The following is a 17,640-nucleotide window of genomic DNA, read 5'->3' as shown; positions in this document are numbered from 1 at the left end:
TTGAGAGCCTCCGCGAAGGTGGGTGTGTGGTTTGTGTTTTTATGTGAGGGCAGTGATGGTGGGTGTTCTGGAAAGCTATGTGCTCCATGTGGTGTGGTGCAGGTCTTGACCTTCTCCTCTTGACCAGCTATTCTGGTCTTGGCTTTAGAGTGCATGTCTTCCAGTTTGGAGATATAAGCACATCTTTCACAAGTCTGAGTGTTGGGAGGTAAGAGGAGGGGGTTGTCTGTGTACATGAGGCAGTTGCTACACTGCCTCAGAATGCCCAAGTTCACCAGGTTAATAGGAGAATGCACAGGAAACTGACTTTTAGACATACCAGGAGGGATGGTCATCATTACTAAGTACTGGAGGCTGTTTCCTTATAGGACCACTAGTGCTGACAGCACTTACATGTGCTACAATAATTGCTACAAAAAGCCTGATGAAGTGCTAGGCAAATAAGCTTATTAAAGTGCAAGAGAGAAAGAAAGTTGAAAGGGACAGAAAAAACTGCCCAAATGGCCAATAAACTACAATTTCAGAGCAAGAAACCACTCCTCTTGTGGTAGATAGGCTATCTAGTGCTTACCACGCCCAGTGATAAGCTGGAATGCTTCCTTCTAATACAGAAAGGTCTGGGGAACTCAGAAACTTACAAAACAGTCCTGGATACAGCAAATCTGTATCTGGACTACTCTAGTAACAGGAAAGACAGAAGACAAGCTTAGAACTTTTTTTTTTTTTTTTTTTTTTTTTTTTGCATAAAAAATGTTAATTTATAGCTGGAATACCTCAAAAAGGGTTTAAAACCGTGCAGCTGAAGCTCTGGATGCTTCAGACCTGTATTTAGACTATTTATTTATTATTTATTATTTATTTTACATTTGTTGACCAGGCTAGTCTAACTGGATATATGTCCATTTTCAGTAGAGGCCCGGGGAGATAAGCTCCGAGGAAACAAACAAAATCACATATACAAAAATGAATGTATACAATGAACATCGCAGGTGCAGTACAGAGAATAATCAAAGAGGTCATTCATTCATAACATAGTGCAAAATATACAGATGCAATTAGTACAATACAAAATGTAGTTGCAATACATCATAAAGAAAAAGATGGCAGTTGAATTATACAATATATTAGTATACAAGCAGTCATAAAGAAAAAGTAGGAGCTGAAATTATACAATATATTAGTAAAAGTATTCACCTTAATGTGATTCTGAAGATGTAAGTAATAGTACAGAAGTACAAGGTAAGTTGTTATTAAAAAAAGGAACTTGATTACTGAGAAGAGGAGGGTAGGTTGAACCAAGTAAGAAGAGCTAGTTGATCGGTCAGGTTTAGTACAGGGGCACAACCAGTGTATTCTGAGGAAAAGTTTCAGTTTGGTTTTAAAGAGTGATATAGAGGGAAGAGAGGAAAGTTTGTTAGGAAGAAGGTTCCAGGACTTTCCAACAGTATTAGAGAAAAGAGAGTCCCCAGCCCTGTTGTTTGATTTACAAATATTTACAAGAAGTTTATGTGATGATCGTAAGGTCTTTAGATTGTTGTAGGGGGTAATGAGGGTAGATAGTATAGGGGTATTGGTAGGTTGGTAAAGGGTTTTATGGGCAATGGTCAGTTGGTGGAATTTAAGCTGATTTTGTAATTCAAGCCATCCTAGCTGCTTTAGATTAAAACAGTGGTGGGTTCTGAAAGGGTTATCTGTAGCAAATCTGGCTATGTTATTGTAGGAGTTTTCCAATTTATTAAGGTTGTTTTTAGAGAGATTAGTATATATGGGTGAGGCATAGAGGAGAGTAGAAATTAGATGGATGTGAGCAATAGTTATTCTAGCTGCAGGAGAGAGGAAGAGTTTGATCCTGTAGAGAGAGCCTAGTTTTACTCAATTTTAAGGTTAAGAACTCAGTAAGAAAAAAATCACAATGAAGCACAGATTAATCACTTATAGTCAAAAGAGTAGCACTTGCAGTATGAAAAAATACAGTTAAACAGCAACAAAATGCAGTAAAATGCAGTACATTACTTTGAAACAATAGATCACATTTCACAACAGTATCAGACAGCACTAATAAAGCAGCAATTCAGTAGAATAATGTCATCAATTTGGTGAGGCTACCAACAAACAGTAATAAATATGGCAAACAGCAAAATGGAGTAGAAAGAGGTACAGTTTTTTTTTCAGCAGAAAGTGAAGAGACAGAAGATAATGAGATAATTCAAGGTACAGAAGCTAAAGGGGTGGGCCTTTACTAAGTTCTCACTATAAACAGCAGAATGAGCTGATGTAATGTGACTGGGGGGAGTGGCCAGTATCAACTTTACACCAGAGGCGGGCTACTCAAAGCCACCAAGATTTAAGACCACCACAACAACTGTGTGGCTGGGAGGGAAAAAACAGTTGTACAGATTACAAAGATATGTAGTAAAACAGAAGTGCAGAAGACAATTGAAAATAAACACTTATCTTTTTCCAATATCACAGCAGGGCAGAAGGCCAGTCTCTCTCTGCAGCTTTGAACAGCTTGAGCAAACAAGTATATCTGATTTAAAACACTGGCTATTAAAGGCAGTGAAACAGAAACCAGCTGAATTATCCCATCAAAAATAACAGTTTTGCAGGAATGCTTTTAGCTAGATTAAACCAGACTGAGTTACTTCCTGCCACAAAGAAAACAGCTAGGCCTCTCTAGACAAAAGATCTCACTGCAAGCTGAAAGGGTCACAACAGTAACAGATATTCAGCTCTATCAGACAACAAAAATATGGAAGGTTTGTATTACTTACCACTTTGCTGATGTGAAACATAAAACACAGAATTTGAATCTGGATCGCTGTGTTGTATATCCGTGCCTTGACAATCACATTCACTTCTTCCTGATTTAAATGGAGTAGAAATTAAGACTTCAGAATGAAAAATTATACACATGAGGCATCAGTAAATAGAGACTATGAGTGTCAAGGGGCATTAAACGTTCCATGGGACTACATGCTGAGACCACCACCAATGCCATTTCAGTAAAAAGTACTTCAACATTCTGAATGCAAGTCAAGAACAACAGTTTAGCATATCTTGAAGTACACTGCTATGAAGTATTTACAACTGTCAGAGCCTTGGCAAATATATTTATGTGGAATAGTTATTTAACAAGTAAACTTAATGGATAGTCAGGCAGTCATCCTATGTACACTTGCAACTGTACATCATCCTTATGTGTTATCTGAAGACAATACATTGAAGTATAAAAGTCTGTAATCCCATCTGCAAAAACATATCACACAAACATACTACTATTTACATAATAAATTTAAAAATGTTTTAAATATATGTACGCTATTTAATCACAGTATGGTACTCCGTGGTGTAAAGCTGTAGAAAATGTACCCAGACATCATGCACCAAAAACACACAAGGCAGATATATATCCTCTAATAAATGAAATAGGCATTACTTTATGATTAAAATACCACAATTGATCAAGGGCAGTTAAATCATTTTACATGAAAGACAAAACTCTGGAGTTATGATGCATTTAATGAGATGCACTTAAAAAAAATTAAATGAATCCTATTTTGAAACCATTCAAGTTTTGAACTATAGACAGAGGTTCATAGGTAGGTACATAAGCCTAGCCAACAAGGTTCCCTGGCTTATGCCACCCAAGAAAGTTATTTTCCTCTGCCACTGTCGAGCAAAGACACAGAAGTGATCCCCGGGGTGTATTTCCTATTTCCCATCCACTCAAGATTTTTCTTGAAGAGTGCTAATGAAGAACTTTGCTTGATGTAGATGGGTAGCCTGTTCCAGAGTATGGGAAGTCTCTGGGACAGAAATCTATCCCTCCAGAATGTCCTGTTTATTATGGTGACAAGGTTTAGGTCCCTAGAGTGCGTATCTCGGAGAGATTAGGATTTCTTTAGGTGTAGCATGTCCAACAGCTCAGGTTTGACATAGCTTTATATATTAGGCAGAGATCACCTCACAGTAGGCGATATGCTAGGAGTAAAGCTGGAGTTTTTTGAGGCGGTCAGTGTAGGACATTTGTTTGAGCCCAGTAATCCTCTTTGTGAGGTACTTCTATGGCCTTTCCAGCTGCTGCAGATGTCTTGTGAGGTACATTCCAAAAGGGGCGTTGTATTCTATAATGGGTCTAATGAGTGTCGAGTAGAGGGGAACAATGACCTCTTTTTTCCTGGATGAGAACCCTTTTATGATGAGGTGTGCCATGTAGAATAACTTCCTGACTACTGTGGCGATGTGACTATCAAAGGAGAGACTACTGTCCACCTGGGCCCCAAGGTCTCTTATCACACATTCGGTGTTAAGTAGATTGCTACCTATGTGGTAGTTCATGGGTGCAGAGTTTATACCAAAGGGATGACAGTGCACTTTTTGGCATTGAGCTTGAGGCCATGGCTCTGACACTAGGCATCTATCTCAGCGAGGCCCTTCTGTAGGATGTCCACGTCATTTGGGGACTTGACTATGGCTCCTAGTTTGCAGTCATCTGCAAACTTCGTTAGCCAGAGGCCTTCTGTGTTAGCCTGTACTTCAGAGAAGTAGATACCAAACAGGACAGGTCCCAGGACGGAACCCTGTGGTAGTCCACTTTTCACTGCTTTGAGGTCACATTTGGAGTCTGCAACTTTTACAGTGTGGGTTCTGTCAGTAAGCCAGTTGGCAACCCATCTTGTGACGTACGGATTTATACCTAGTTTAGTGAGTTTAGCTATAATTCCAGAATGGGGGATGATGTCGAAAGCCTTGGTGAGGTCAAGATAGGCTGTATGAACCACCTTACCCTCATCTACAGCTTTGGTGACTGCCTCAAAGAAGTCGATCAGGCTCAGGAGGCATGATCTGCCTTTCGCAAACCCGAACTGGGTGGGATCCAGAGTTTGGAGGTTACAAATGTCTTTGTTTATGAGTTCCATGATGATACATTCCATGGCCTTGCAGACCAGACTCGTCAGGCTAATAGGGCGATAGTTCCTGGGATCAGTGGTGGCTCCCCCTTTGTGGAGTGGAGTAACTGTTGCTGTGCGCCATTCAGTGGGCACAAAGCCTGATGCGAGGCTATTATTGAACATGGTGCTTAAGTGGGGAGCCAGTTTGTTCTGAAGTTCGTGTAAAACACAGCCTGGGATGTTGTCCGGTCCCATGGATGCTGTGTTTTTGGCTTTAGAGAGTACAGCTTTTACCTGCGTAGTTGTGATTACAGGGACTCTGCATTCTTCCTGTATAGATATGGGCCCTTTAGGGGGTGGGGAGGGTTAAGTTAGCACTGACCCTATCTGCCAGGATGTTGGCAATATCAGTTGGTTCTGTAATTTTCATGCCATTGTGCTGTAACTCAGAGCAGATCTGGGTGTTGCCATCGAGATTCTTGATATAGCTATAGAATGCTTTGTGGTTGTCCTTAGAATTAGTGGAGATTTTGTTTTCATAGCTAGCTTTGGAGGATCTTATAAGGGATCTCAGCTTCTTACTGAGGCTGACCAGGGAGCTCCTTCACTCATGGGATTTTACTCTCTTTTGCAACAGTTTCTTCCTTCTGTTGTACAGTTTATTTATGGCATGGGACCACCAGATTGGCTTCCTTTGTTTGGAGGATAGCATCTTGGTTCTGTTTGGGATAGCACAATCATTGCACTCGTGTAAGTGCTTATAGAGTGCATTTGTGCAGGATTCAGCAGTAGTAACTGTATTGTCCATCTGCATGGGTGTCATGAAGTTCACCACTTCTGTCTTAAGAAGCATGAAGTTGGCTTTGGAGAAATTTTTACCACGATTTCCTTAATGGGGGTGGGGCGGGATGTGGATATCAAGGGTGATTAGCTTATGGTCGATCGGACCAACAAGGAGTTGACTTCAGTTGTGGAACACCAGTCACTCATGTTGGTAATGACTAGGTCTAGGATATTGTTGCCCCTGGTGGGAGTGTGGATAAGTTGATCCAGGGCATTGGAGTTTATGAATTCCAGAAAGCGTTGAGCTAAGGAGTTGGTACACAAGTTGTTTTCCCAGTTAATGGTGGGGTAGTTGAAGTCGCCCATTATTAGGGTGTTTGGTTGAACCCTAATATTTTCCAGTACATCAAGAAAAGAGGAGGGAATCCTGGGGCATGGTGGGGGATCTGTAGCAAGCTACAATTTGGACTGCAGTTTTGTCCAGAGTTAGTTGCACTTGGATAACCTTGGATGCATTATGCTGAGCAACAAGCTTGGAGGTGTGGATATCCTTAATGAATATGGACACACCTCCGCCTTTGGTGGTTACATGGCCAAAAAGTGTGGTATGAATTATAGCCTGATAGTGCAGGGGTGCTCTCTGGAGCCTTGAACCAGGTCTCAGTCACTGCACAGATATCGATGTTCTCCATTTTAAGGAGTGCCTCAAGTGAGTGCATTATAAGATTTAGACTTCTAGCATTGTGTAGCATTACCCTCAGTTTTTGCTTGCCTGTTCCTGTTACAGTGGTGAATTTGTCATCTGAACCTTGCCTAAAAAAGGCACTATAGGGCAGCAAGAGCCTTAGCGAGTATCCAGAATCCCAGCGGCGACAGGTGCAGGCCATCTGTGGCAAAGCATCGTAGTCTGTCGACCATGTCATCCCAAGCAGACAGATACTGGATCCCCTTAGAATGACATCAGAAGCTTAGCAAATTTTTGAAGTCAATCATTTTGTCCTTGTATTGTGGTATCATTCTGGGTAATGGCAGAATGCTACTCAGGGCTAGGGTCATACCTGCCTGGGCTACAAGACTGGAGAGCTCTTCCATGTCTCTTTTCATGCAGTCCAGGGAGGTATGTCTCAGATCATTCACACCAACATGGACAATGACAGAGTCATATTTGTACTTGTGGACTGACCTGAGTGCGTGGGTTATGTGGCGGATCCTGGCACCCGACAGGCAGCTGACAGTAACCTTCTTCTTGTTTAGCCTGGTGAGTGGGACATCAGTGTGCCTGACTATATAGTCACCTATGACTAGTGTGTTGGGTACGTTGTTTTGCCTTATTGACTGTGGTTGAGTGACACCCTGAGTCTGTGGGCTATGTGTCATTTGGGTTGTGTTGGGGGATGGAAGTTGCTTGTGTTTCTGCTTTGGAGGTCTCTGTTGCTTAGACAGATTATTATTGATAGCCTCCGCAAATGTTTTTGTATTACTATGTGTGGATTTTGGTGGTATAGATTTAGTGACACTATGTGATGAGTGTGGTGTGGTGCAAATGTTTACTTCTCCTCATGACTGTCAAGTTCAGTCTTGGTTGGAGAGAGCTCTACCTCCATTTTGGCTAGATAAGTGTATCTCTCACAGATTATAGTGTTGGGTGGTAGGAGGAGAGGGTTGTCTGTGTACATGAGGCAATTTCTACATTGCCTCAAGATGCCCAGATTCATCAGATAGACAGGAGAGAACACTGGAAGCTGACCCTTGGACATACCTGAATAAAAAACTATTTTCCTTTAGATGTGAGGAAAGTGAGTACAGGAGCTGTTTTTCTCTAAGCAAATGAGAAAAGTAAGTACAAAAACTGTTTTCCTCTAGGTAATGAGGAAGGTTGAGTGCTATAGTAATTAGTAGCTTATTTAGTGCTTACAAGTTTTGAACAAGAGCTGAGCACAAACAAGCAAATTTAAGTGCTAAAACTAAGACTCTGTATCTGCACTAGATGAGTTACAGGACAGAACAAGTGCAAATATAGGCTTTCAAATCAGAAAGTTGAGAGATATGGAAGAGATTGCCAAAACGGCCAATAACTACATCAATAATCACATCACAATCTGAAAATATTTTTCATTTTTAGCATCTTTTGTCTATCTTTAGTTATCTGAGTTTGAGAACAGGTGACAAAGTTTTTCAAAATGCTTAGGTTTGAGAAATAAGTCTTACTTTTACTATTACAGCACTGTGTGTGTGTGTGTGTGTGTGTGTGTGTGTGTGTGTGTGTGTGTGTGTGTGTGTGTGTGTGTGTACACATGCTTCCACTCTCTTCTGTGGTATGCACCTTTAGCAGTTTCTCTGAAGAACAGCAGCTCCTGTTCCTAAAGGAAGAAGATACACAAATGAATGCTCTGATCTATACACTGTGTGCTTTAAGCAGACTGTAAAATAAGCAAAGAAAATAATTAAAAGTAAAGTAATAGTTGTGCAGAAAACATCAGTCTAGTTCAGAAAAGATAACTTCCTGCACGTGGGGAAAATTTCTTAAAAGGGAAGTGAAAACATACAGGTAAAAACCTTTATAGGAACAAAACAGGTACAGAGTACAGTTACTATGCAAAGTACTTATCAGAATTGTAAATCTTTTTTGAGATTTTGTTACTACAACAGAGATGCCCTTGGACTATTACCTGCAAATGATAAACCAGCCAGAAAACTGTTCTTCAGTTAACATCAGACTTGAAATAGTATGTGTATGGATGATTGTGTCTACACCAGTATCTAAAGGTATCTCTTTTCCCTCCAGTTCTTTTACAGTGTAAACTTTTCCTTCAATGTTGGAAACAGATAAACATAATCTTTGCAGAGTATTTTGTAATCCCTTACTGAACACAACAGCATAGCAGCCCATCATTCAAGATCCAGAATGGTATGGGAAGGGCATTCCCCTATAGTATCTTAATCTGCTCTGTTTCCTCCATCTCAAAAAAAAAAAAAAAATTTGCACTTCATCTGCCTTACTGTATTTGTGTTTCTTCCTACTTTATTACCTTATTTTGCTTTTGCCTCTTTTAACATTTTAAAGCGGAACCTGTGTGTTGAGAGACAGCCTTACAAGACTATCTGCAAATATATAGAGCTGAGTATATTTTTCTGTATTATTCTGTATTATAGAGCTAAATTGTTGCTTAGATATCTGTTGTCTTACTGTTCTGCAAATATAGGTTCATAGGTTCATAGGTTTATACTAGGCCATCTGCCCTAAGGCATTTACAAGCCTAGCCCAAATTTAATTTAATTAAATTAAAATAACCCCCTTATATGAAAAAATACTGTGCCCATTAGTTTGTTGTGCCTCTGTCCAGCAGTGACACAGAGATGATTCCCGGGGTAAACCTACGATCTCCCATCCACAGGTCAAGATTTCTCATGAACAGAGCCAGCGAGGTGCTCTGCCTCACATGGACCGGGATTTTATTCCACAGCATAGGGAGTCTCTGAGTGATAAATTTGCACTCTGATTCCTCACATCTCTGTTGAAACTGGTCCACCCCCCGTTCTTGGTGGTAGTTTAAATTTGGTGGCTTTTGCAGTGCCTGCCCCACTGTAGATTTGATCTAGGACACTCCCCCAGTCCCATCTCTTTACCGCATTCTACCTAATAAACCCTTTCTGCACTTGCTTTTAGTCCTTTTTAATTTAATTACATTTTTTCAAACTGTGTGTGGACTAATATTGCTACATACTCAAGTGTGCCAGCTTGCACTGCATGTGAATTGTTTTTACTACTGTTTTGCTACTTTTCTGAAAAAATGTATCTGCTTTTACTGTATTTGTGTTTCTTCCTACTTTATTTTGCTTTTAGGCCATCTTAAAAGTACTCAATTGTATTTATTACTGCTTGGTGTATCTCATTCTAAGCCTTTTAGTTTAAGCACTTGGGCTTCAGACCAGTTGTTTTACATTAAGAAGGTTTGTGGACTGCACTGTGGTGGCAGAACAGGTAGCTTACATCCTTCTAAGTTGGGTACTGCTGATTGAGGGCTCGGTGTCTGTTATTCTAAAAGTGTATTAATTCTGGTTTAAGCACTTGGGCTTCAGGCCAGTTATTTTACATTAGAAGGGTTTGTGGTCTGCACTCTTGTGGGAGGAGAGGCTGGACTCTGCCCTTCTGAGCTTTGAATTTCTGGTTAAAGGCTTACAGTGCCTGCATATTTAAACTGCTTCTTAATGAAATTGGTACACCTTGTTTGCTGTAGCATAGACTAGATCCAGGCCTGCTGAATCTAGCTTTGTTTGTATAACTTGAGCACTAATTCAGGCATTCTGTAGCTGTAGCATAGACTAGATCCAGGCCTGCTGAATCTAGCTTTGTTTGTATAAATTGAGCACTAATCCAGGCATTCTTTAAAGTATTCAATTGTATTTGTTACTGCTTGGTAGTAACTTGATTAAAGTGTAGCTATCATTCTAAGTCTTTTGGATTAAGCACTTGGGCTTCAGACCAGTTGTTTTACATTAGGAAGGTTTGTGGCCTGCACTGTGGTGGCAGGACAGGTAGCTTACATCCTTCTAAGTTGGGAACTGCTGATTGAGGGCTCAGTGTCTGTTATTCTAAAAGTATATTAGTTCTGGTTTGAGCACTTGGGCTTCAGGCCAGTTATTTTACATTAAGAAGGTTTGTGGTCTGCATTCTTGTGGGAGGAGAGGCTGGACTCTGCCCTTCTGAGCTGGGAATTTCTGGTTAAAGGCTTATAGTGCCTGCATATCTGAACTGTTTCTTACTGAAATTGGTACACCTTGTTTGCTGTAGCATAGACTAGATCCAGGTTTGCTGAATCTAGCTTTGTTTGTATGCTTGTTGTTTGTTTGCTTGTTATTTTCCTGACACGCTAATTCCACCTAAAACGCGGCTTTTCAGCGCTTCTGTGGATCCCTAGTGATATCTGCATTGCTTACTGTACTTATTTCCTTGTTTCACTTGAAAGAAAGTTACTGATTGCCATTTTTGCATTTAAGTTACCTGGCACTTGCTCACTATAGCAATTATATAAGTCAGCACTAAAAAATTAAAAGCACTATACCCTCACAAACTCCCCTTGAGTACCTTGTTCTCCATTAGCCCTTTTTTTCAATTATAAAGGAATTCCCAATACTATTTTAGCATGTCCAAAGGTCAGTTGTCAATCTCCTCTCCGGTCCAGCTGGTGAATCTGGGAATCTTGAGGCAATGTTACAACTGCCTCATGCACACATACAACCCTCTCCTCCTCCCAACAAATTCCAACACATGTGAGAGATGCAACCATATAGCCATACTGGAGGCTAAGCTCTCTCAACTCAGTAGTGGCGTAACCAGTCAGGAAGGGAAGGAAACCACACTCACTACAATTCCAGTCTCACAGAGACCTACCACGACAGCAAACCAAACACATAAACACACAAAAACATACTCAAGGCTCTAAATAAAAATCTGTCTAAGCAGCAGAGACCTCCAAAGCAGACACCCAAGCAACTGTTACCCCAAAACAAAACACGTGCAACACATAGCTCACAAAGCCAGTGTGCCAAACAGTCACAGCCCTTAAGGCTAAACAACACACCTGATACACTTGTAATAGGTGACTCTATCATCAGGCACAATGACATCCCGCTCACCAGGCTGAACAAGAAGAAGGTCACGGTGAGCTGCCTGTCGGGCGCTAGGATCCGCCACATAACACAAGCATTCAGGTCACTCCAAGGCAAGTACAAATATGACTCAGTTATTGTCCATGCTGGTGTGAATGACCTGAGACATACCTCCCTGGACTACATGAAAAGAGACATAGAGGAGCTCGCTGAGCATGTAGCCCAGGCTGGTATGACCCTGACCTTGAGTAGCATCTTACTCTCACCAAGAATGATGCCACATTATGAAGATGATCAATTTCAACAATTGGCTTAAGTATTGGTATCATTCAAAGGGGATCCAGTGCCTGTCAACCTGGGATGACATGCTCGACAAGCCACAATGCTTTGCTAGGGACGGCTTGCACCTGTCACCCTGGGCTTTTGGATATTGGCAAAGGCTCTTGCTACTCCCATAGTGCCTTTTTAGACAAGACTCAAAGACAAACCCACCTCCATAGGTATCACAAGGGATAAGAAACTAAGAGTAATGCTACTCAATGCCAGAAGTCTAAACCTCAAGATGCATGCACTCGAAACTCCTTAGCATGGAGATGATCGATATCTGTGCAGTAACAGAAACCTGGTTCAAGGCTCCTGAGAGCACCCCAGCACTACCAGGTTATACCTCATACCATGCTTTTCGGCCCCAAAACTTGGACCGAACCACAAAAGGAGGGAGTATCAATATTCGTCAAAGATACCCACACCTCCAGGTTAGTGGCAAAGCACAAAGCATCAGAGACTATCCATGTGCGACTAACAGTGGGGAAAACTGCCTTCCAGTTTATAGCCTGCTACAAACCACGCTCCCAAACCCAGGAACCCCACTCGGCCTTCCTGAGAACACTGGAAAATTGGGCAACTTCAACTACCCAAACATAGACTGGGAGCATTACTCTAGCTTTAACACCCTAGCCCAAAGGTTCCTAGAATTTATAAACTCAAATGTTATGGAACAACTTGTTACCACTCCCACAAGAGGGGAAAACATACTGGACCTGATCATCACCAACATGGGGACTCTATGCTCCAGACCAGAAGTGTATCCCTCATTGGTAAGATCAGACCATAAACTAATCTCACTGGATATTCACATCCCGACTCCACCCCCTGCCCTGAAAACCACAGTGAAAAACTTCTCTAATGCAAATTTCACACTCCTCAAAACCGAGGTGGAATCTTTCAAAGCCCCCAGGCCTGTGGAAAATACGGCCCAGACCGCAGAATCCTTTATAAATGCATTCTATGAACACCTTCAGGAATGCATGGATCATGCAATCCCAAATAAAACCAAGTCCCAATCCTCCAAAGGCAGACGTCCTGTCTGGAGGACCCCAGCCATAAACAAACTATACAATAGAAGGAGGAAGCTACTACATGATAGAGCAAAATCCCTAAAAGGGAAGGCATCTCTGATAAGTATTAGCAAAAAACTACGGGCACTCATAAAATCGTCTAAGGCCAGCTTCGAGAGAAAAATTGCACAGGACACTAAGGATAATCACAAGGCTTTCTTTAGTTATGTTAGGAACCTGGGTGGGAATTCCCAGATATGCTCAGAAGTAGTCCAAAATGACAAAAAATACACCGAACCCACAGACATTGCCAACATCCTAGCTGACCGGTTCAGCGCAAACTCTCCCACCAAAGGGCAAATATCTATCCCAGCAGAGTGCTGCCCCCCTGACATCTCAGATGCTCAGGTAAGAGCTGCCCTCTCCAAAGCAAAAAACACAGCATCAATGGGACCAGACGGTGTCCCAGGCTGTGTCCTACATGAACTCCAAGAAGAGCTAAACCCAAACATAAAACTACTGTTCAATCTCAGCCTTACTACAGGATATGTAACCAAAGAGTGGCGTAAAGCAACAGTGGTCCCTCTCCACAAAGGTGGTGCCTAAATGGAACCTAGAAACTATCGCCCCATAAGCCTGACTAGCTTGGTCTGCAAAGCTATGGAAAGGATCACCATGGACCTCATAAATAAAGATATTGGGGACCTACAGACACTGGATCCTACCCAGTTTGACTTTGTTAAGGGCAGATCCTGCCTCTTAAACGTGGTTGATTTCTTTGAAACAGTCACTAAGGTCATTGACGAGGGGAAGGTGGTCCACACAACCTACCTGGACCTCGCAAAAGCCTTCGATACCATACCCCACTCGGGCATTATAGATAAGCTCACCAGCTTAAATATAAACCCCTATGTCACTAGATGGGTTGCAAACTGGCTCAAGGACAGAACCCACATGGTTAGAATTGCTGGAGCCATGTCAGACTCCAAACCAGTTACAAGTGGCGTCCCACAAGGCTCAGTCCTGGGACCTCTCTTGTTCGGTATATATTTCTCGGAGGTACAGGCCAACACGGAAGGACTGTGGCTGACCAAGTTTGCAGATGACTACAAACTGGGCGCCATAATCGACACTCCAGCTGACACAAGCATCCTCCAAAAGGGCCTCATAGAAACAGACAACTGGTGCCAGAGCCATGGCCTCAAGCTAAATGCCAAAAAGTGTATAGTCATCCCCTTTGGCAAAAACAAAGTACCCACAAATTACCACATAGGTGGTAATCCATTAAGTACAGAAGAAGTAATTAGGGACCTGGGGACCCAAGTTGATAGCAATCTCTCATTTGACAACCACGTGGCCAAAGTGGTTAGAAAAACATTTTATATAGCCCACCTAATCATGAAGGGATTCACATCTAGATCAGGGGAGGTCATCGTGCCTCTTTACTCATCCCTCATCAGGCTTATAATTGAGTACAATGCCCCTTTTCGGATGTACCTTACCAGACACCTTCAGCAACTGAAAGACCCCAAAAGTACCTCACCAAGAGGATCAAAGGGCTCAAACAGATGCCATATGCTACCCGGTTAAAGAAACTCCAGCTCTACTCAGTGGCATACCGCCTGCTCAGAGGCGATCTGTGCCTGACGTATAAAGCCATGAACAACCCGGAATTAATGGACATGCTGCACCACGGAAAATCCAAATCCCATCAAGATACGCGCTCGAGAGACTTGAACCTCAGCACTGAAATAAATAGGACATGCTGGAGGGACAGATTCATAACCCAGAGGCTCCCTTCACTCTGGAATAAAATCCCAGTCCAGGTTAGGCAGAGTCCCTCATTGACTCTCTTCAAGAGGAATCTTGATGAGTGGATAGGAGATCGTAGGTTTACCCCGGGTATCACTTCTGTGTGACTGTTCGACAGAGGCACAGTATACTAACCACGAAAAAGGGCATAGCAAAATTAATTTAAAATGGGTGGTGAAAGCCAAACACACTCTGCCTAGGCTTATAAATGCCCTAGGGCAGATAGCCTAGTATGACCCTAAGAACCTATGAAGTGTGGGGAAGCCACATGCTGCTAGAGTGAAATCTCAAGGATATACCACTATGGTAAATAATTAATGTTAGTGTAGAACCATAATTTGAGTTGTCCCTGTAGCAGACAAAGATTCTTTGTACATAATCCCATGAATTGTGATCCTTATTAGAATAGTCTACCTAATTTAAAATTATCTGCAGCAAGGCCTTATAAAGGGTCTATATTAGAAGACCGAAAGTTTAAAATCACAAACTCTCTAAAGAGAAAAAATACCAGACCTCAAAGTGTTTTTTTTTTTAGATTGTAGCACAGTTAAGATCGGAATATTTACCCATTCCTAAGTGTAGTGCGATCTCGGAGTTGGAATATATATTTAGCGGGGAGTGTGGGGGGCAAAGCCCCCCACAATAATGATTTTGAGGTCTGTCATTTTCGCTATTTAGTGCATTTTTGATTTTAAAATTTTGGTCTTCCAATATAGAACTCTTCTAAAAGGGTGCTTTGGCTTTAGAAGCTATCCGTGCCTAGTACTGCCCAGTAACTATATGGGCAGATGACAGTTTGACAGGTAAAAGGGACTTTCAGTATACATTAGAAGCCGCTTCTTATTTGTTGACATTTTCCAGCATGTTCTCAAAGTGAATCAAGCCTTAGCATAATACAATACACTTGAAAGACTCAGTCCTCCTCCCGCCAACCACCATGCACCTGAGTCACCATGGGGCCCCCAAACACCAGAGCTAATACAGACAGATTCATAATGAGCCACACTAAGGGAGCAGCATGCATAAATCCACATAGGCATCTTGGCTCACAACCAGATCCCTGGTGCTTAGACACTGTTGTATAGCCTTTCAGCCTGTACTTGACTGCCACTGGTCTGACAAGTCATAAAACGTTCAACAGTCAGTGCCATCAGCAACACAGGGACTAATCGTGCCAGCCCAGTGTTTTGAACCTCTATTCCTCACGCCCAAGTTTTACTATCAAAAGTTGGAATGCAGAGTCTTCTCAGATGGAAACTCGAAACATGGATATTCAAATTTCCATCTTGCCGAGCATCCCAATGTGCAAAAGTTTGTATCAGTGAATGCACAGTGCATTCGCTGATACAAACTCAAGTACTGTACAGAGATGGCGGTACAGTGCAGTGTGGGAAATTCATCCCTTTCCTCACTGTAGTGTGATTTCAGAGTTGGAATATATAGTTAGCATGGGACATAGGGGGTGCAGGAGGGTGTGTCCCCTGCAAAAATGTGATGTTAGGTATAGGCGTTTCCTTTCAGCTGATTCGACATTGTGCCATGTACATTTTGAATTCGTTTTTTGTTTTGGAGTATCGAACGAAATAATTTTAACTTTCAACCTTTTAATAGTAAATCTATATATCACCTATCCCTATATATATATATATATATATATATATATATATATATATATATATATTTATATATATATATATATAGGTCTACTTTACAAAACCAAAATACCATATCACCAACTTTCATAAGACAAAGACTAAAATGCCGACATTTTAAAATCCTGACATGTCATATGGCCGTCTTTCATTTAATTGTAATGCAAATAACAGGCACTCATAAAACACACAAAAACACACAGATGTGCGACCTCTTTCCATCACCCTAACAACCATAATGCTCCTCCTCAACAAAGGATGATAACACACCAATCCACACATTCAACACTTAAAAAAACAGTCCTCTTCAAAAATTATGAAATATAAAAGTGTATTAATGTGCAACACTTAAAGAAAAAAATCGCAGCTTCCTCCAACTCAACGATATGATGACACTAAAAACTTACACCACAGCAACATTAAACTACCATAGTCCAAACCAAACTATGGATTTGACCTCACCTACACCCCATCCACCAACCAATACCCGAAAACCAAAACAAAATCCCACTGAATATTCATGACCATATCTATAGCAATGACAAGAATATTCAGTACAAATCCTAATTCCAACATTTACATTTTGCAGGTAGGCTGGGCGCCCTGTGCCCCCCAACCCCCTAAAAATTAAATATACCAACTCTGATATTGCACTACAGTGCGGACATGAGCTTTCCTGTTTCACCCAGCTTGGACTGTCGGCATTTCAAATGTTCAGTCTCCTCACTCATGTGAAACTTCAGTTTTATGGTCTCAGTCTTATGAAATTTGATGATATGGTATTTCAGCCTTGTAAAGTAGACCACTCTAACTGGAATATGAGTTCAGGCAAGCAGTTGTGGGGAGGAAACGGAAGGGTGGTTTTAGGATTTGGGATCAGAAGAGGAGATGTTAGGGTTACGGAGTCGGAAGAGAGTTTTAGGGTAAGGGAACAATTGGGGAATTTAGGTTTTGGGATGGGGGGGTTGGAGTTTTAGGTTTAGGAAGTGATCAGGGGTTTTAGGGTTGGGAAAGGAAAGGGAAGTGGTGTTTTAAGGTAAGGGAGTGAGGAATTTGTTTGGGATGCTTTTACAGTCAGAGTTGGGCTCTTGTAAGGCTATATGGTAAATAGGATCGGGTATTGGGAGGGTTATGGAGAAACAGGAGATCAGGCTAGTCGAGTCTGAGCACTTGCCTTTTCAAGCAACTAGCAATGAACAGGTGTATCACAACCTACTGGCATGCAAGTACCTTATCACAAGCTACTAGCACACAAGTACCAGCAGAGGACCCATGTTGTACACTTTCATACATTGAGTCTAGGTGATTGTGACTGTTGAAGTGACACCTTGACCCCATGTGCACAAAATAGGAAAAAGGGATTGTGAATGGGTGGACAGACAGATGGATGGTTGCAGTAGTGATGATCAGTAGTGTCGGTAGCTCAACGGGTAGCGCTTGCCTTCAGTGCTGGAAGGTCAGATCGGTAGGAAAGAATCTCAAGACATACAAATCTACATGGTTCTTAAACCTAAAACCACACTGGCAGATGGCAGACCCCATCAGCATAAA

The 17,640-nt window shown here is 41.7% G+C and overlaps 1 protein-coding gene across 1 annotated transcript in view; it reads right to left on the bottom strand.

Moving 5' to 3' along the window:
- Window positions 1-17,640, bottom strand: part of LOC122798379 (DENN domain-containing protein 3-like) — a 1,373,701-nt gene that overhangs the window by 690,807 nt on the left and 665,254 nt on the right. The window contains exon 15 of the mRNA XM_044067263.1: window positions 2,775-2,864. Within this exon, the coding sequence (XP_043923198.1) occupies window positions 2,775-2,864 (90 nt within the window). The remainder of the gene's footprint in view (window positions 1-2,774; window positions 2,865-17,640) is intronic.

This window comes from Protopterus annectens, chromosome 3.part1, assembly GCF_019279795.1.
Source record: "Protopterus annectens isolate FY-2018-M chromosome 3.part1, PAN1.0, whole genome shotgun sequence".
NCBI classification, from domain to species: Eukaryota; Metazoa; Chordata; order Ceratodontiformes; family Protopteridae; genus Protopterus; species Protopterus annectens.
The sequence above is the reverse complement of the archived record's forward strand: the minus strand, read 5'-3'. Positions and strand labels throughout refer to the sequence as shown.